Source organism: Tinamus guttatus, unplaced genomic scaffold (assembly GCF_059628265.1).
Source record: "Tinamus guttatus ecotype Peru unplaced genomic scaffold, ASM5962826v1 Tinamus_guttatus_pri_ptg000301l, whole genome shotgun sequence".
Taxonomy (NCBI): Eukaryota; Metazoa; Chordata; class Aves; order Tinamiformes; family Tinamidae; genus Tinamus; species Tinamus guttatus.
This window is the reverse complement of record NW_028288835.1, coordinates 4,516,284-4,536,377: the sequence shown is the minus strand read 5'-3', so window position 1 is coordinate 4,536,377 and position 20,094 is coordinate 4,516,284. Positions and strand designations below refer to the sequence as shown.

General features: G+C 36.9%; 1 protein-coding gene across 4 annotated transcripts in view; it reads right to left on the bottom strand.

The window, feature by feature from the left end:
• CLCN3 (Cl-/H+ antiporter 3) overlaps positions 1-20,094 on the bottom strand; it is a 52,506-nt gene that overhangs the window by 7,143 nt on the left and 25,269 nt on the right. For all 4 annotated transcript variants that reach the window (XM_088528123.1, XM_088528125.1, XM_088528124.1 and 1 more), the window contains 8 exons: positions 12,921-13,078; positions 11,179-11,278; positions 9,742-9,929; positions 8,980-9,102; positions 7,422-7,628; positions 6,026-6,106; positions 4,240-4,785; positions 1,284-1,470 (listed from right to left, as the gene is read on the bottom strand). In XM_088528123.1, coding sequence (XP_088384249.1) covers positions 1,284-1,470; positions 4,240-4,785; positions 6,026-6,106; positions 7,422-7,628; positions 8,980-9,102; positions 9,742-9,929; positions 11,179-11,278; positions 12,921-13,078 — 1,590 coding nt within the window. The remainder of the gene's footprint in view (positions 1-1,283; positions 1,471-4,239; positions 4,786-6,025; positions 6,107-7,421; positions 7,629-8,979; positions 9,103-9,741; positions 9,930-11,178; positions 11,279-12,920; positions 13,079-20,094) is intronic.

Sequence of the window (20,094 nt, the reverse complement as noted above, 5' to 3'; positions counted from 1 at the left end):
ACCAAATTCAGAATTTCCAGCCTTCCTGTTAAGAGCTACAAAGGTTGCTTTGCCAGCAAGGCTCACCTGGCAAACATTGCTCTGTATAACACAAGTAGGTGCAGACAGAGGGAAGCTTCAGAAGAAAGTGAGGGCTCCTAGAAAAAAATCTGAAGCTCAGAAAATATAGTAGTTTGACGGAAAAAGTATGGATATTTCACATACACTAAGAAAAATAGTATTTTTTTCTATGCCACTCCTTTCTTAAGTATTTTAAAATACTGAGAAATGCAAGGAAATCCAGGAAGATGATGATCTGGAAGAATGCAACTAATGTAGGTAAAGCATAAGTATTCAATAAGTGCACTGCCCAAAACGTTCAATGCTGATATTTAACTGCAAAACTTAAAAGGAATTCTGAACTGGCAAGTAGCACCTCTTCCTTGAGCAATAGGAGAAAACAAGGATATTGCTTTCGGTAGCATTCTGGACAATTTTTCTACCACCAGTTTCTGATGCTGTACCTTCATTTAATAAAACATATAGTCTTCCTTGTAATGCATTCAGAAATAATTAAATTCAACTATTCAGAAAAAAAACAAAAGCCCTCCAACACAAAAACTATAAATGTTCCACTAGTTTATTTTATCACTCAAATGCACTGAAACACTTCTTCCTTAAGCAAGCAGTCTGCTTTTCAGAGAAGCTGTGCTAAAAGTTTTCTATGTTTAATTTCCAAGGCAACTATCTAATAGGTTAGGAAGGGACCTTCGAAACCTCTTTTAGTGTAGGTGTCCAACCTGAACCTCCTTTCAAGAAGCTAACTTTTAACAATTCCTCTTGAAAATATCTCAAATAGGACTCTTGACAGATTTGTTCAGATTATTAAATTGCAGGAATAATTTTTGTAAGACATATGGAAGTGGCAGCAGATCATATCACCTCTTTTTGATAATTTCAATATACTAAAGCATACAAGTCCTCTGCTTTGTACATTTCAAGAAACCGATCATTTTGATTGATGGAGTAAGTAACGCCTCTCAGTAGCACTGTGAAGAAGCTAACAGAGCTATTAAACTCTTCTATTTCTCAGCAGCTACTCTGTTTATATTTCACATTTTATTCTTCAGATCATAAGGGTCTTATGATCTCATGTAGAGATAGAGGCATTTTCTTCTGAAGGGAGCACCACATAAAAAGGTGCTCCAATACTGTACATGTTTTCATCTTCCTTCATTTTTAATCACTACTTTGTGAAGGACCAAGAGATGAGACCCTGATTTACTTTGTTGCAGTTTAGTTACCTAAGCATGCAGCAGCACCAACCATGGCATAAAGGCCAGGCGTAATACAGTCAGCTCCAACTTCACACCACTCCTTGAAGATGAACCAGTCGTGATGGTAATAGGCCAGCTGCTCCACTGCAATCCCCACGATCCTTCCTGCTATCGCTCCGATTGCCATGCTAGGTATGAACAGCCCAGATGGAACCTGCAACAGAAACTGCTGTCAGGCTGAGAGAAATACACACAATGCATATTCTTAGAAATATTTAGAATGCTTAGCAGAATAAGAGTGATGCAAATACTCTGCCATGTTGTCAACATGTAAATTGGCATTGTAAAATTAGCAGAATTTTATGCAATGGCACTGATACTGCTGATCAACCCGGTTAGTTGAATTCAATTTTATGAGCATGTACAAGTCTTACTACAAAAAACTAGTAAGATTTTTACTTCTTATCTAAACATCTCTTCGCAAAATAATTTTATTAAAAAAATGTGTATCATTAGTGGAGTTAGACATTTTATTATGTATTCATTAACAACTCTGCAGCAATGAAATGCCAGCATTGTGCAATTCCAAACTACAGACTTTGCAAAGGAATAAAAAAGCAGGTGTAGAACTGTATTTTATAATCTATTAACATGATTATTATATTGTCAATATTTATTGTTGCAAAGATAATTTTAAAAGGCAGTGCAAAGACAAATTAATATAGCAAGATTCCTGTGCTTGAGAGCCAGAAAAATAATTTTCAGGGAAAAGGTTTAGACAAACGGTCCTTCTCACTCCAGAATTGTAAGCCCTAAAATCTAATGATAATTCTCTTTCAGTGTTGCTAGAGCTAACTATTCAATGCTGTCATTTTAGCGTATCCAGATTGTGCATTTATAACATACCACCATCAATTCCCACAATGTGTTCACAAACCTCCAAAGCTCCAAGTATTCCTTGAGTGAAATTCTTTTTGTGAACAGCATAATAGTATCTTCAAAAATGAATTGTTTCTGGTAGAATAACTGAATAAATATTTGAAACTTCCCCAGATTCTAACCTGCTTCAGCATTACACCACCCAACATTAAGCCTTCAAATGGAAACCAAGTCCAAATCGTTTCTTGCCCTTTAACGTAATTTTTCAGGCACTTCGCTCCTTTTCTTCTTTTCATTCTGTGCAAACCATGCTTACTAGTCTCGCCATGATTTAAAGCTGCCTCCTTTTACATAAACTTCCGAATCGCCTGTCATGAAGTGGAGAGGAACCTTCACAGAGACTGCACTCGGAAAAAAGACCCGGCCCTGTCCCAGCTCTGCATTCCCTCCCCCTGCGCAAGCCTGGTGGACTGACTTCAGAGGAGATTTACCCTGTACACCCTGCCACCCCTGTGGCATAGCACCTTCTTTGAAACCAGCAAGGAATCAGGACAAACTCTGTGTGTTTTTGATAATGCAGCTGCACAGAGGTTGGGTTCTGTGGCACAGCTGTAATCCCACTCCAAACTGTGGGTCATCAGCATTCTGGCATGATGATCCCATGGCAAGGGTTAGATTACACACATAACTCTACTCCCACTCCAGTAAATCCTTCCTTCATAAAACTAAAGCTTAAAGTATGAATCAATGTAATATTTAAGCGGCATCCCCTTCCCCAGATTCTGGCTGAGCTTAGTCAGCAATAAGCTTCAAGGCTTCAGATAAATGCATGTAGAAAATCCCATCCATGACAGCAGCATGAGTCCTTATCTACTTGCAATAAACATAATCTTACAACTTGTCACAAAAAAAATATCCCCAAATTGCAAGTGATAGAGCTACAAGGAAACAAAACTGAATCGAATGAAACCTGTAAGTCTGAATAGACAAAGTGTGATCCTGGGGTGATGCCTCTATGGAAAATCTTAAGTGCACAAACATGTAGTTCTATAACACTCAGAAGGGCAAAGCCCTTATAAATAAAATTCTATAAAACAGATCAAGTGATCCTGTTCTGATCTATGGAAAATGATCACTTAAAATACAAGTAACAGAGTTATCTTACCACCAACTGACATAATATAAATAATTTAAACAGACAAAAACCTTCTTCTAAAATAACATGCGAGGAATGCAACTAGGTATTTTTCTATCAGCTACACAGAACAGCAGTGTTGGCTATGAAAAAAATAGAGCCAGGAGAAATAGAAATCCTGCGTGGTGACGATTCTGTAGTCATGTTTATGCTAAGAAAGATGATAATGATCTAACTGCAAAAATGCATGAGGGGAACATGCCAAGACAGAATACAATGTAGGTGGAGTTACTATGTGTTATTTAGAAAATCACCACTGTTGAGAGAAGTTGAAGGGATCTCCTGAACTGATTTAAAGAGTGACAACAATTATGCCCTTTTTTTTTTTTTTAAATATCAGAGAAATTCCCAATACAATCATATGAATACTGCCCACCTTCTAGTCATGACATGCAATACTGAAAACTTCAAAAAACAAGCAATTGTCAAGATCGCCACTAGGCTCCTTATCAATTTGACTGTAGTAATCTGCATTCAGATGCATTTGTCTGACAAATGAGAGGGGAGAGAAAAGAGACGTAGTTCAAGAGGCACTGTATTTTTTTTCCATGTGACGGGACTAAGGAACATGATCAGCTACTTTGAACTCTGTTGAATTGAGCTTTTGGAAACCTTAGAAACATCATCACTGCTCAATCAGGCCCAAACAGCCATTCATGCAGTTTCTGCCCTCTATAAATTTTAAACACACATTTCAGCTGAATAGCAGAGAGTTTGTTTAAATTTAATTAAACTTAGCATGGTTCTCCACAAGACTTGTGTATTAATGAGAATCAAAGACATCCTTTTTAAACTACACTTAAAAAAAATAATAATAACTTATTAGCTCCAACATGATTGCTGGAGTGCTGGTTAGGGAGAGAAAAAAAGTAATTACATATTTACAGCAGGTGATGCATTCACACTTACCTTGATACCAAAAGTGAAGACTGTCATAATTATTTTGAATATGAGTGCTAAACACAACTGCCATATAGCTGAATAGACTCCAGTGCCTGCTGGACGGTCAGGAATATCATCTACTATTTTGCTTGCGTTCATATCATTTCTGTAGTCACAGAGGGAGGAGGATTCCAAGGGCCCGCAGTCTGTGAAGAGCTCTTTAATGAGCTCACTGGTGTTCAGCCTCGTGTAGGGATTTGGAAACGCAATGACGGCCGTTATAGCTGCAACAATAATAACCTCCAGGACAGGATACTTCCCAAATTTTGTAGATTTGCGTCGGCGGCACCATGCAATGTTTGCTCGGATGAAAAATGCTCCCCAGAGCCCACCAAATACTCCCAGAAGAATAAAAGGAAGCAGTTCAAAAAGGTACCAAGGAGTGTGGTATTCCACATAAAAAAGTACTAGACGGCTATTACCAAAAGGATTGATGGACCTCAGAACAAATGCAGCCACTAAAGCAGCAAAAAATGATCTCCACAAGGTTTTCAGTGGGAAATAATAACTGACCTGCAAAAGGCAATGTAAATTAGAATTATTAGTCACTCAGTTACAAATACAGGCAGACTACTTTCTGCATGTGTTAGAATACTGCTTAGCTCTTGGTATAAGCAGAAAAAAATACTGATAATACGAGAGTGTATTATTCCTCTCACTTGCAGCTCCAGCCCATAATTTTATGCTGTTTTTAGAGCCCTATGTAATTTAATTTTACATCATTAAACATCAACACTAAGGAAACACTGAAATCACTGCTTGCTTAAGCTTTTTAGGTAAAATGTGCAGTAATTCATGTTTAAAATATTCCCTAAGTATCTATGCATTTACAAGGATCAGACTGTGTACTAGCTGCTTTCTCAATCTCTTCCTAATAGTGTTCCATCCCCTGATGGCAGTACCAACATTGAAAAATTTCTGGCATAACCATACTTTCCAAAACCACAATTAAAAACTCAAAAACAAAAACAACTCTACTGAAGAGCACATAGGTTCTTAAGTCCCATGAAGCCCAATTTTCAAGTGTCTTTCACTCAGCATTTTTGGACTATTTGGCAACAACAGAAGTCCTCAAAATCCCCTAATGACACAGCAGAATTCTTCACAAAATTTTTATTTATATATATGTACATATAAATAAAATTAGAGATTTTTCTGAAGAACAATAAGATGTCAAATTTCTTTTAAAAAGTGTTACATGATCTAAATAGCATTTCCCATGTGTTTTGATAGCAATTAATGAAAACTGATGTAGTAAAGAATATACTCCATGGATAACAGATGGTATGATTACAGTGGGAGCCATTTTTTAAATTTATTATTAGTTACTAGTGTATTCAATTACATTTAGTGTCTACACTTTTTTTTAACTAACATTTACTAGTTCTGTGAAACTGTCAAATAAGTTTCTAAAGACACTTACAAAATGAAATACAAGTCCCTAAATTTTATTTTCTAGAATACATTCCCAGAGTGAAAAGCTGGTTTATCTCCTTCTGTATATACACGATATAGAGTATTAACTGACTATGCCTATAACTGAGAATAATGCAAAAGTGACAGTTATCCAAAATATATTTAATAATATTTGGGAGTCTGCCTCTGATAGGACTCACAGTTTTGAAATGTGCAAAGTAATTTCCAAAAATAATTTCCCTGCTAGGAAACCTTTGCAACTAAAAGGAGTCTGAGATTACTCATTTTAGAGCAGACTTTTAAGATATCTTTCTTTCAGGGCCATCTCTTGACATACCTCCTCCAGACTGAAAAGGACTCCACCAATTGGGGCACCAAAGGCCACAGACACTCCCGCTGCTGAGGCAGCTGACAACACCTAGAAGAGAACAACGGTATCATTATATTTTGCAGTCTGTGATTCACATTCTAAAAGTTAAAAATAAAATCTCATTGAGGTCTATCAGTTCCTTTAATGTTCCTACTGAGGAGACATGGCCTTGCTAAGAGCAAGCCATCCCGTGAGTCTAGCAGAAGGTATAAGACATGGCCAGCGCCCGTGGGCACCAGGCACCAGCCGTGATGAAGCCCAGGGGGGTGCTCAAAGCCTTCTTAGCAAAGCACCCAAAGGAGACCATGCTTCAGTATGAAACTGCTGGTACCTCTTTACGAAGAGACTGTAGTGAGCTTTTTCTCTCCCAGATGATGTGTGTGGCAGATAAGAGCCTTATGAAAAATATTGCTCAAGGGACACAAAAAAAAAAAAAAAATCCACCAAGAGACTACATAGTTTTTAAATCAAACCCAGAGATTCAGACTCAGCAACTTTTGACCACAAGCTTGCAGAAAGATTTTACACGAACTGAGCTAAGGGAAATTTAAGGGGAACTGAAACAGCAGCTGATTCTCCAGCATGACAGATAAATTAAAGTTTAACATACAAGGTTAGGGTACATAGTAAATATAACAGTATTAGACAAATCCCAGTAACATCACTGTTGCCTGTAACCCACATTCTGGTGGAAGATCACAAATAAATGCAAAGAAAATATTACACTAGTTTGTGATGAACAGCTAGTGACAGAGAAGTGATTTGCTCAAATACACCCAGCCTTGAAATTGCAAATTAAGTCATGCTTCCTGAGTTTTCAGAAGTAAAGAAGCTTAACCTGAGAACTACAGCACAGCTGGGATAACATCGTTTTTCTTTTACAGTATGGGAATTCTATTGAAAAGTGGAACAATGTTATAAAAAGAACATTAGATCTTGCTCTCCACTATCGCTATACTTGCTTTCATTAGCAGGGCACTAACTATCAACAAGACCAAAAACAGAGAAAAAACATTGTTGTCATGAAGACTTTCGTGGGAATAGTTTGTTGGTAAGTTCAAAAATAGGTCGTCTCCTCACAACTGAGGACACAAGCCAAAATTGTGCCCAAGAAGAACAGAAAGAGTTTAAGTTAAATCATATAGTCTCTGAATTAGGAGGGAGGTCAATGTGCTCCAAAATATCTAATTTACCTTGGAGAAAGCTAGTGTTAACACATTGTTCTTAATACCATGAATAACTGCAGATAATCCAAGCCTAAACACTAACTGAAAGCACAAATATTGTTTTTTAAGAAATCAGTATTTTGGCTAGTAAACATCCATAGCCAATATATTCTACAAAACCTCTGACAAGAACTTACCTCTCTTTTTTTAGCTTCATTTGTGCTGTACTTTGGAAAGAGGTAAGAAAAAATATTCCCACAGCAGCAGGCAACGTGCACCAAAGGACCCTCTTTTCCTAAGCTCAAACCTGACGCTACAGCCAAAACTAATGTGATGGTTTTTATCATCAAAGTCCACTTCCCCAAGTAACCTCTGATGATGAAGCCACTCAAAATGGTTTTTATCTGAAAGAAAAACAAATCTGTTACTTGGTTCTACTTACCTCAGGAAATAGGCAATTTTAAGTATTTTTTGATGCATAACTTAATAATAATAATAAAAGAGTTGCACTTCAAAACACTGCACTGTAAAACTTTTTGTTGTTGTTCAGGCTTCTGGACTAAGTCATTTGGTTGCCAAAAGCAACCAAAGCATTTTCACTTACTGTAAAAAGTTATGAAATGAACATACAACAACATTATCAATTATATTTAATAGAAACTGTATCTGCAGTAGCTTTTATGACTGCACTGGTTGATTTAGTAGATAAATTGTTAAATAAAATTCAGAAAACTCCCAAATAAAAAAATATGACTCCAAAAACTGCTTTGAAGATCACCTATAAGTTACTGGCAACAATCCCTCTTGCACCAATTCTGCACTTTTTTTTCTCCTCATATTTTACCATATCCACATAAAAATTGTAGTGTATTCCATAAGACTGCAAAGCTGAAAGATCAGCCTTTCATGGTACCATTTTCCTAGAGCATTACTTGGCCTAATAGTGTCATATTATTAGCCTGGAAAATATGCCCATATATAGGAAACAAAACAGTTATCAAAGCAAAAGACAACACCTTTACAAAAATGGATGCACAGAAAATACTGGCCAGCTATGTGTAGAAAGTAAAGGTTAGCTAAATAAATTTGGAGACCAATTTAGGATGAAACCTCCTCTGGGATAAAGGCCCAGAGCTACTCCGGGCTTATTCTTATTTACACTTCAACTCCTACAACACAAACGCATGTAGAAATGTTTAAAGAAAGACTGGAAAAGTGAGACTGAGCGGAATTTTAACTTTTTTTTTTTTTTTTTAAATCGTGTGTAGTTTCAGGCAAGCAACTGTAAATGAAACGATTTTTAAAGGTTATCAAACGTTTCACTTCACGCATTGACTGTATGCCAGTCTGTGTTAACTAAGAAAAAACCTACAGTAAAAGATCAGCTGTTCTATGAGAGAATCCTCTATTCTGCCCACGAACCTCTGTTCTCCTATAATCACAGGCCAAGTTGGGAGCGGGTGGGTGGGAAATCACTCTTCAGAAGTTTATACTCCAAAATAAATATTTCCAAGAATAGTCGCCCAAAGTACAGTGCCAAAATCTACAAACTCAGCATATACTCTGAAACCTCAAGTATTTTTTTTCAGCTATACATAACACAATCACATTACTTTCCTTTGAATACTTATATTCATGTATTTCATCAAATACAATTAATCAGATCACAGGATCTCTCCATCTAGACCATTAGGGTAGCAGAAATTTTCACATTAATATGAAACATCTACAATGCACATATTATTTAGACCTCACCTCAGGTATCCCGGAGCCACAGGCATAGGGAGCAAACACCTTCACCAGAGAAACTGCTAAGAAAGCAAAGCTCAAAGCCCAGAAAATGTACATAATGTAGTTCATTATGTATGAGCCTGGACCCTGAAAACAAAAACAAAATGCCCCAAATGTCAAAATATAAATTTGATGCATGAGCTTAATCACTACCTAAAAGTAACCTAAATGCACTCTTGTAATATACAAGTAAACTTGCACATACATGTCCTGCGAGAGTAAATCATTAACAAGTCAGAAGAGCGTTATGAGAAAGAATCAAGTCATGCTATTCATACCTCAGCAAAGACTGGGTTACACCAAAGTAGAAGTTCTCAATATTATATACATATTATAAAGCAAACTAAAACAATAGGACAGGCATGTTTATAGCTACTAGCTGCTAAAATGTACTGAATACCAAGTTAAATATTCTTTATTTAAAAGTTTTGCGGTAGAAAAATAATCTATTCTTAGTTATATGAAGATAACAAATGTATAATTATGAAGAATAAATATTTTCACATTCATTAACTGTCCTACAATCTCTTTGTTATTTCCTTACACTGCCAACACCCCGAGCTCTTCTGTAGGCATATAGATGTGCATTTTTTATGTTTTAACTGATTCATCAATCAAAATGCTGAAAAATGGAGCAGATCACCCCAATTTATTACCCTAAGATTGTCTTTTCTATAATCAATAGAGAGATGGAACAAAACCATCAACAAATGGTTATATACTTACTTCTGCTTGACCAATTATTAGTTCTGCCCATGTTTTCCATTGGGGACATTTGTCTCTCTCCTCAAACGTGGTCTCATTTGAGCCCCAACAACACTGTTCATGGTTAAACCACAAAGCACTAAGGCAAATGCCTTCCTTTAAGTCCGTCATCCAATCAGCAGCAATGTCTATTAATCCTGCCAACGCCCCTGGTGTATATACAAAATTGTATTAGTATTTTGGGAAGTAGTAATGACAAACACAGCTAAAATGAAGAAATGTAGTGACATTAATCAATCTGAAATTGCTGAAAATTTAAAGTATTAGTGATTTCCATGTATGTACTCAATCTGCAATGAGGCAAGATCAGTATATTCCTGCACAATATAGTACTGTGCATATTTCTGAGGTTAAATACGTCTCCCTCCAGCATCAATTTTCAGTAATTGAAATTAAGGACTTCATTAGCAAAATACAACAATTCTCTGGCTGTGAAAAAGACAATACACTTTCTGACAAACAAGCTGTATCATGCCTCAGAGAACTCTGAAACTGTTTTAAAAACGTATTTTGACAATTCTTACCCTGTCAAAAAGAGTTTCAGAAGATCATAAGCAAGACACCAGATAAACCTCTGATGACATTCAAAATAAACTCTTTGACTTAATTCTGAAACATGATAGGCACATAAAATTCCTACTGGAAGTTAGAGAATTAAGAACTTCTGCACTTCAGAGCTTTGGAATACTTTTATTGCTCTGCTTGCGAAGTGTCACTGTATCATAGTGGTGCCATACATCAGGATTCTATCGGCACAACCCACAAATCACTTTAACATCAACAGATAAAGTTGAAGGAAAGACAAACGGAATATTACTTGTCAAACCTAACACCTTTGGCCTAGCAGTCTCTACAAAGATGGACATAAACGCAGTTACGTTTTGCTCATGTATTTGCTTACACATGCTTTACAAGCATGTCTGTTTACTGAAACTACAGGTATACTGCAGTTAATTTACGAATCATGGGACAGACTCAGTAGTGTTCCTAGCAGGAAAAATTATTCCATACCAGTAAAAACACCAATTACTTTATAAGCATATTTTTGGAAAACAATCTTATCGTCAAAAAGTAAAATATAATGGACAAGGAAAACCACTACATAAATGATAAACTACCTATGTTCCTTAATCTTATCACGTGGAATTTCAGCACCTCATATCAACTCTTACTCCTTCCAGTGGGAAAAGTATTTGTTTTCCATTTGATTAGTAGTAAATCCTCCCCTCAATACTCTAAAAGTCTATAAATCAAGGCAGTCGCTCTTTTTTTTCCTCATGAAATATCATCAGTAGCCTGAACAAGTTCTCATTCAGTGTGTCAGATAATATATGAATGAAAATCACAGTAACTACAAATGCTAGTGAAGGAGAGAGATCGATCTCCATTTTTGTTTACCTGATGCCAGACCAGTCAGCGTAACTACTAGCCATCCTGACCATGCATCATACAAACTTTTGGTCATCTCCCATGCTGACTCCTTCTTCCTGCTGTTAATCTGCAAAGACAAATCATAATCCATGTTTGCATCATTCACGTAACACAAATAACAAATGTGGGATACAAACTGGATGATGCAAGCCGCGGACAAATATCTCCCACCTCTTCCCAGTGTTTACAGGGATGATTGCTTTACAAAAGTAATTCAGCTTCATTATTCAGACAGACTGACAGAGGACAGGGAAATGTGCTTAAAGAGAAGAAAAAAGTAACAAAAAAAATAGAGAATGTGTACTTTATATACTTTGCATACTTTTAAGATATGCATCTTAAAAAAATAATTGCACAGTATTTTTCTTCTTAAATGATTTTCTGTATGTAGAGAAAAAATACATGACCAAAAGGTTACTCTAGGCAACAAATGTTAAATATATAATAAAAAAGCCAGGCTGGAAACAAACCATTCCACCTAATTTGAATTCACAAATTTCTATTTCAAATATACTTACGTAAATATTCATCTATGTTTCAACCTAACAAAACTGGACAACTGCCTAATACTTCTAGTCAATTGTTACCAATGATTAAACAGTTCTGATAAATAAAACATTCATTCTTATTTTAGTGTTACTTTAGTTTCTGAGTATAGCTGAAATCTGTGAATAATTTGTTTTATGATTAAGCTTTCACTATAAAAATGTACCCTATTCTTGCAATATTTTCATTACATAAAAGAAGAAAATTTATACATCCGACATTTGCTTCCAGGAAGTTTATATTTGCCATTTCAAAGGATGACAAAAATATAATAGTTACCCAGCCAACTATACTATGTTGCACATGAAGCCCTCCACACAATCAATGCAGTATACTAAAGCTTGAGATTCAATATCTTTCACTTTTCACTATTCTTTTTCGCCAGTTAAAAAGACCTTGGGAGAACCATATCCTCACCTCTTTAGAAGTGTTTTTTCTTTTGAGATAAATTAATGTGAGCATTCAAAAAATTTAACAGTAAAGCTCACAAATAGCATAATCCCTCCTAAAATGCTATTAAGTCTCACGAATGACAGTATCTAGTATGACTGAATTACAGAACTAACACCCAGTTCAAGAAAGCACCCGCAGCAAAACAAAATGATAAAGGTGAATAGAGTCTGAACTTTAAAGGTCTTACGAATAAATCAACAGACTGGGAAAAAAAAAAAGTTCTGTGATAGGAAAATAGAAAGGATACTTCCCATACTTACTGAGACTACTTTGTTTTTTCCTTTAATGTATATACACAAGTATAAGTATCTATATAGTAGTTGTCTACATGTACACTCCTATTAGTATAAGAGAAAAAATATGCAAGAAAAGGTACCATAAAGATTATTGTACTACTCCAAACACATATACACTGGAAAACAGCCTGAAATATAACTGTATTTTAAAAAGTATTGTAAGGGCTTCCTTTTTAGGAAAGTAATTTAATCACATGGTATTATATTACTGTTTCCTTTCCAGATTATAATACTGTCACAAGACTGCAGGTAGCAATGAAACAGGCCTTCTTTTCTATAGCATTAGAGTAGTTCTATCTGATGCAAGTACTAACAAATCTTAAAGCATGCACATACGTATATGCTACTAAATCAGATCTTAATCCCAGTATCGACAAAAAAGCCCCTTTGAGTAGTGTTATTTATCTCAAGTACCCGTCTATGCCTTTCTCTGTCTTTGCACTTCTCTCGAACCCAGTCAATGGTATGGAAATCATCATACGTTCCTACTCCAGGAATCGGTTCATCCAGAAGGTCCAACAAATGTGTTGAACTGTTGATACTTCCTCCATTTGTCATTGTATAATGAGTTCCTGTGGCACAGAAAAGATAGGAAACAGATTCTATAATAAAATAATTAAGTATTCTAATGATCATAAGGTTATGGCACATAAAATTTTTATGAGTAATTAAGACACTTCCCATAACATGCATATGTTGAAATGTGTTGCTCAATCAGACCCCAATAACCCCAACACTACTTGTAGTAACTATTACTGTTCTTAAGTGTGTATCTCTGCCTTTGGGCTTTGACTCCTATGTTGTTACAGCATTTTTCAACTTGCCTCTTCTCTTCCAAGGCGCAAGATTATGCCCCGTTAAGGTTAATAATAATAATAAAAAAGAAGTTGACCACAACAGTCAACAATCCCGCTCAAAAAATGTACAACTTGTGTGTACTCCAACAGTGTTCAAGGACTCTACAACCCTGCAACTTGCTGCACTAAACAACAGCAATAACCCTGTTACGTACGTCAGCATTTGAGTTTAAGTAGCATGCTTTTAAAGCGAGCATCTCAGACTTTCCTACTCTGTGGTCAGGTCCACATCACTGAGCCCTGTAGGACACAAACTCAGTTCCCTCCAGACAAAGTTATATCAAAAAATATTTTCCAAATGCAAACAGGCATTCAGGCCCCAAAAAGTGATTAGAGCCAGTCCAAAGCAACATCCTCAAATAATTATAGGGTGAGGCTAGGTGCGAAATACCAGCTATTTCCCTCTACAAATCTATTCTTATAGACCCATGTTATTTGCTAATTTAGACATAGGATAACCTAAGAAACTTCAGAAAGGTTTTTTTTTTTTTTTTTTTTTTTTTTTTTTTTTAAGTGTGTCATATGGGCTATGAATATCATTATCAGCAGGAATTAAGAAATTAAAGGCTCTCAACATGGCACATGAGCATTTTTGTCACTGAGCCGTAGGTTAAAGCAGGTTAAATTTGTACATTACCGTACTTCACATTTCCATTGGTTAAATATGAATTAGCATACTAGCTAAACTGCTCTGCATGCAGACTCTTGAGAAATGTTAACAGAACACGGAAAAAGATAAGAAACTCTTGATGCAAGCTGTACTTACAATTTAGTTTATGAACTGCTATAGGAAAATTTGACTGTAAAAAGCTAAATTGGATGATTAGACACTGTGTTCACCTCTCGTACGATACCAGTTATTTCTAAATATTCATACCCTTGATTACCAATCTCTCTTACGTGCATACGCCAAACCTAAAAAGGTGATAGCAACAGAAGATGATGAGGTCAGCTAAAAAGCATCAGTAAGCCAGAGAAATACATTTTTCTCTCTTTTTCCCCAGGTAGCTCACGGAACACCCTTCAATCATGAAGGGTCAGATCCTGCATAAGGGAAATGCCTTGTGCTATTATTTCCTCACTAGCTGGCTCCTTCACAACCAGCTCACATAGCAACACCCACAACACTGTTTCTTTCAGTGATCAGACTAAGGAAGAAAAGCAAGAGAAGCATGGAAAACTTCTATGTCTTCACAAATGACGGAGAATGTTTTGTCTTTTGAAGCTTCAAGTGTCGTCACTTCTGTAACATTTTGTTTGCCAGCTTCTGCAGTAGCTTATTTACAGGCCACAAGTAAAATCTACAGGATGTCTGCCAAAATATATATAATGGTGGCATGAGTGTTTTCCACCCCATCCCCATCTACTTCTGCTGCAGTACTTGCTGCAAAGGAACATTTTATATTGAGGTGATACACACAATGCTTTAAAGAGCAGTCACTTTCTTGATTAACTAACATGATCATTAAGGCAATAGCATATGGCACACGACATTGAGCTCTATCCTTGAAGGTGCAGGCCCAGGTTGCCATCGAGCCCAGTACTTCCACTGGTTTAGACAGACATGAGAACACATTTCACTGGACTAACACCTAACCTGTCAGGCAGGGATGTATGTGGGAGGCAATCTTTATTTCACTTTTTGTTCTAAACTCATCTCCTTAGTGTTGTCAGGAGCATATGTCAAACCATCAAAAAGAAAAGGTGTAACTAATCTCCTCACCAGTGCCACACTCAGCATTTCCATGTTCACATTTTCCCCCGGAAACTGCCTCAGGTTCCCACACTGCCAGTATCTGCTGGGCGACGTGATGGATAAACACACATGGCACACCATATTACTGTATATTGGAACAGAAGCGTGATGGGAAGGAGCCACAGACCAGGACATAAGGCTGAAGAGATGATTCCTTTGAATACAGAGCCCTTTGAATGCCTTATCCTGCTGAGTAGATATTATACCAGGAAGAACGTGGTCGTAGCAACACCCCACATCAGTGGGTGGCAGAAAGGCTGCCCTAGAAAGGACCACAAACTGAACAGCTCTATAATACCTGATGCTCAATATGCAAAATATGCCAGGTAGCCAGCTGACAGCAATGACAGAGGATATTTTCCAGTTAGTACTATGATCTATACATACTGCACTTAACTGTTCTGGAAGAGGATTTAAAGAAATATACGAATGCACCAACATTTCTCTAAACTTTCACTTCTCTTCTATCTCTTGCACTTCAACACTCCAAGAAGCTCTTTCAGATATGATGTGATTCTCATCACATGCAATATACATATAGCTCTTACCATGTCATATTTAGAGGTGCATGCACATAAAACAGTGCCTTAACCCAAGCTGAGCGTGCAGCAGCTTACTCCCCTTTCTGACAGTAAGGTGCTGTCTCTCAGGATGGGACAGGACAGGACCACACTGCTGGCTTGGCCTGATGCAGCCACCCAGAGGGAAGGTCTCACTCCTCCTGTCTCACTCTTGCCCTTGCCCATCTGCTCTCACTCTCTGCCCTCCGGTAGCCCTGGCACTCACCTGGCTGCACACTGTGCCACTCGCACACACTGATGCAGCTAAGCAGACCAAAGCAACAAGCAACAAAAATCTCTGCCATCAGAGATGGCAGTTAGAGAACTGAAGTCAAGCTACCGAGCTGTCAAGACAACAGAATGAGTGCAAGAGCAGAACAGATAGAAGAAAAAGAAGTGGAAGGGCAAACGAGATCTCCCTTTCCACAGCAACAAACCATGCGACTAGGTCCTCTGAAATATATAAACATGCTCTTGTTAAAGTTTAATTATGTCCTTTTTCTGCAAGCAGCTCAGGCACTTTTACATAAATATTAATATCCAATTGGAATACAGCAATACTCATTTCACGAAGTGCAAAATTGCCTCAGAATGATATGTTTAAAATATTACAGAGCTGTATACTCCACAGCAAAAAACGTCACTAAAGGAATCTATGGTAGAACAAGAGCAGGACACAATTTCTCAAAGCTAACTTCTCTATGAGCTACTTGATACTACCTCTTATAGCTATAGTCCCGCACAGTTTGCCGCTGCACACACATCCTTTTCCAGACCACACACGGTTACACAGGATCCCACTTGGCTGATGTCTTCCTAGTTGAGAGCAGAGCATGCTGCTTTGTTTTTGCCACTGCAAGCAGCATGGAAGGGAGGGAAGGAGAAGGGCATTTCTGTGAGTAGAAGCCAAGCTAAGCAGTTTACACAGGAGGCTTGGATAAGCCCTTCCTGACACAACCACCCAAACCTGCTGAGTGCTAAAATCAGCAGGAGCTGGAGCCCTCCAGAGGGCAGACACTAATCCAAGGCTTTGCTTCACCCATGTGTCCTTGGGTATTAGGTGGCAACGGGAGCAGAGGCAGAGAAGCACCCTATACACACACCATTAGGATCATTTGCACTTGCAGCAAGAAATATTTGTATAAAGACATGTTAGTGTCTGAACTTATTTTTCTTATCCCTATTTTGATCTTTAAATAAACAGATGTCAAATGAAAAAAGGCAAAAAATAATTGCCAGTTTATGTCAGTTTGTCTGTAACCACTCAAGAACATAGCTATTAAAGTAGAAATAATTTTCAAGTTTCAAATTTGGAAGCAAACCATCCATGTGAGCACGCGTTATTCACCACTGCTGACAACGGGAGATTTAAGGCTTTGCGATCAAGCAATGCCCTCCCCTCGGTGCGCAGCTAAGAACTCAGCTCGGCTCTGAACTGCACGGCTTACAAGCTTGAACTTGCAAGGTTTACACCGACCGCTCAGCGCCACAGACAACGTTTATAGAGAATGACAGAAGCACATACGCATGTCCGTGTATACACACGCCCCCCAACTGAAAAATCAGTTAGCTAGTCTGATATGGTGGAGAACAGGAAGACTCAGAACAAGGTTTGTTGAAGAACAGGGAAAACAAAAAGCTCTACACAAAACCTTTCGTCACTTTCTTCTAACAAAAAATCTAGGTTCAAAAATAACCTTCAAAAAATAGGAGTTGATGGAGTAAAGGAGTGAAGAGGAATAAACGACAGCTGAATAGTGGCACTGCCATGTGAAACAAAGCCTCTGAAAGGCTCCCTTGCCAAAACACATTGGAATTTGAGGATAAGGCAAGGAAGAGGTCGAGCACAGCTCAATGTACATTGTACATAATAAAAGCAAGCATCAGTCATTTTTGCTTTTTGCTTTAGGTGGAACTACTACTTTTTGTCTATGCAATACAGAAAAAAATGCCGTTATCGTTACACAATTTTTTTTCTTGTAGTCTTAAAGTACACAGAAAAATGTCTATTTATTTAGCTATGTCTAAGTGAAGAATAGTGCGTGGTTCCCACATTACTAAATTTACAACTTAAACATAAAATGGACCGTACACAGACAGAGGAGATGAGAAAAAATATATAAAATATATCATTGAAAAATATATAAATATAATTGAAGAAATAATCTAGCATCTGACAAACAATGACTAGGCTTTACCAACAGAGTCAGGACAATGGAAATTAAGATAATCAGATTTCTAAGCACTGCTGCTGTGTGTACGTAAGAGGTATTTACTTATTCTTTGCTTTGGAGGGCAAAGACAGGATACAGCAGACATCATAATAATCCTAACAATATTATCCCAATCAGGCCCAACGAGAACAATCTTGGTTAGTTCATCAGCCTAATATCACCTATGCTATTATATCTCTAAATACTTGACAAGTTTGAAAAGTACATGCCTTACATAGAACCTTATCAGTCATGCAGCCTATGCAGACAGATAATTTATAGCTACCTAGAAAAGACTGCACTATATCCCACAGTATTTTCTGTTTATCAAACAAGTTTTTAAAAAAAAAAAAAAAAAAAAAAACACACTTTATTCCCTTTTTATATCAAGAACCATAGAACAAAGTGCTGCAGAAACAAAATGGCCTAAGAAAGCTACACAGATGCCCACAACATATAAAGCTCCATGTGGGGTGGCTCCAGGTAACACATTTTCAGAAAACATAATTTAAGGAACATTTATGGCTACATTCACCTTGGTTGCAATTTCTGGCCTGAACCTTGAAGCACAACACAGCCTGTAATTAGTCTAAAAATGAATTTTATTACTCTTCTTCCGCTACCAAGCGAGTCTTGAGGGTCAAACTCTATCTCTGAGCATGTATATGCATCTTTCAAAGTACTTCAAAGGTGAAAGATGAAAATTTCAATCTCTGAATGGCTTCCAGTTCCTATGCCAAATCTGAAACATGAGCAAAGTCATAAGGAGAAATAGCCTAAAACATAAAAGTAAAACTTCCACCTCTTTGAGGATCTGAAAATGCTTAGCATGCACATGATGCAACCTCTCTCCAGTGTAACATATTATTAAATATCCTCTGCCCCATAGCTTCTTGTAAAAGAGTAATCTGTGAGGGAAAGAGGGTTTCCCCACTGTTAAAGCATAATAAAAGACATGTGAACTGCACCTACATGCAATGATGAATCATCCTTTAAATATACACAGCTAATAAAATGGAAAGTTCTTTTGCCTCACGCAAAAATGGTTTACTAAAAGTAACTCACTGTTAAATCTGGTATGCCAGAAAAATGAATGCTCTTTCCACATGATTTTCACACCTCCTAGGCACCTACTCAGTCACAAGTTATTAATAAAATATATCATTTAATTAATTTCACTTGAGGTCCTGTGCACATAATAAATACAAGTGGGTCATGATCTGGTGCTTGCTGAAGTGGACGTTTTGCTACTGGTTTGGACAGCTATGCATGTGCTGCTGTCATTCAGATTTAAATTTAAAAAGAAAAAAGAATGGTAAAATTAATGCTAATTTAATAAAAAATAAAGAAAATCAGAGCCAGTGAATATATCTGTGATTGGTTGGAAGACAAGCAAGATAGGTATTTTAGAGCTATCAAATGGACTCAGATAGCAAAAACAGCACAAAAATAAACACAAGGCAAAAAGATGCACAACAGAAATGATCACCATTTGTTAACACAGTATATTCCTGTACCTAGTTTAGGATATAACAATTCTCCTGAAATGTATAATGTCAGTTACTTCCTAAACATGCACAGTCCTAAACCAGAACTTTAAAATCCCTGAAGGAAAGAAAAACACTCTTCTGATACCTGATAAGACAGCCAAGCAAACCACTCCTGTAGATTTATTTCACTGCATCAAAAAGGATAAGGCAGTCTGGAATTTTGAGATTTGAGAAGTATCAGGCCTGAGCAAGTCAAAAGACAAAGATAATATCTAAACTGTAATATCTGTATTTTTTCTAAGAGATGAGTAACAGCATTAATCTAATAAATATATATATTTGAAATCTTTTCAGTGTTTTACAGCCTATTTGGACTCAACAAATTAAAAACCTTCCTAATGAAAACCACTAGGTCAGACTTTTAATAAAAATATATAATACTTCATATCTTATTTCAGCAATTATTAGTAAAGGTCATTAATTAAAGCTTGATGACCTCAAATGAGTTAAATGGTTGTTTCATCGTTGCTGAGGTACAGCCATCCGGGTGAGCCAATGCAGCCAATTAGCACAAGGAAATCTTTAATGTTATAAAGTAGTTTTACAAAACATAGCCATTATGCTGCAAGACAGAACAAATGTTAATATGCGACTTTAACTAAGCTTCTTTTCTGTAAGTATTTTTATTCTTTTTTTTTCCCCCTCATTTGTT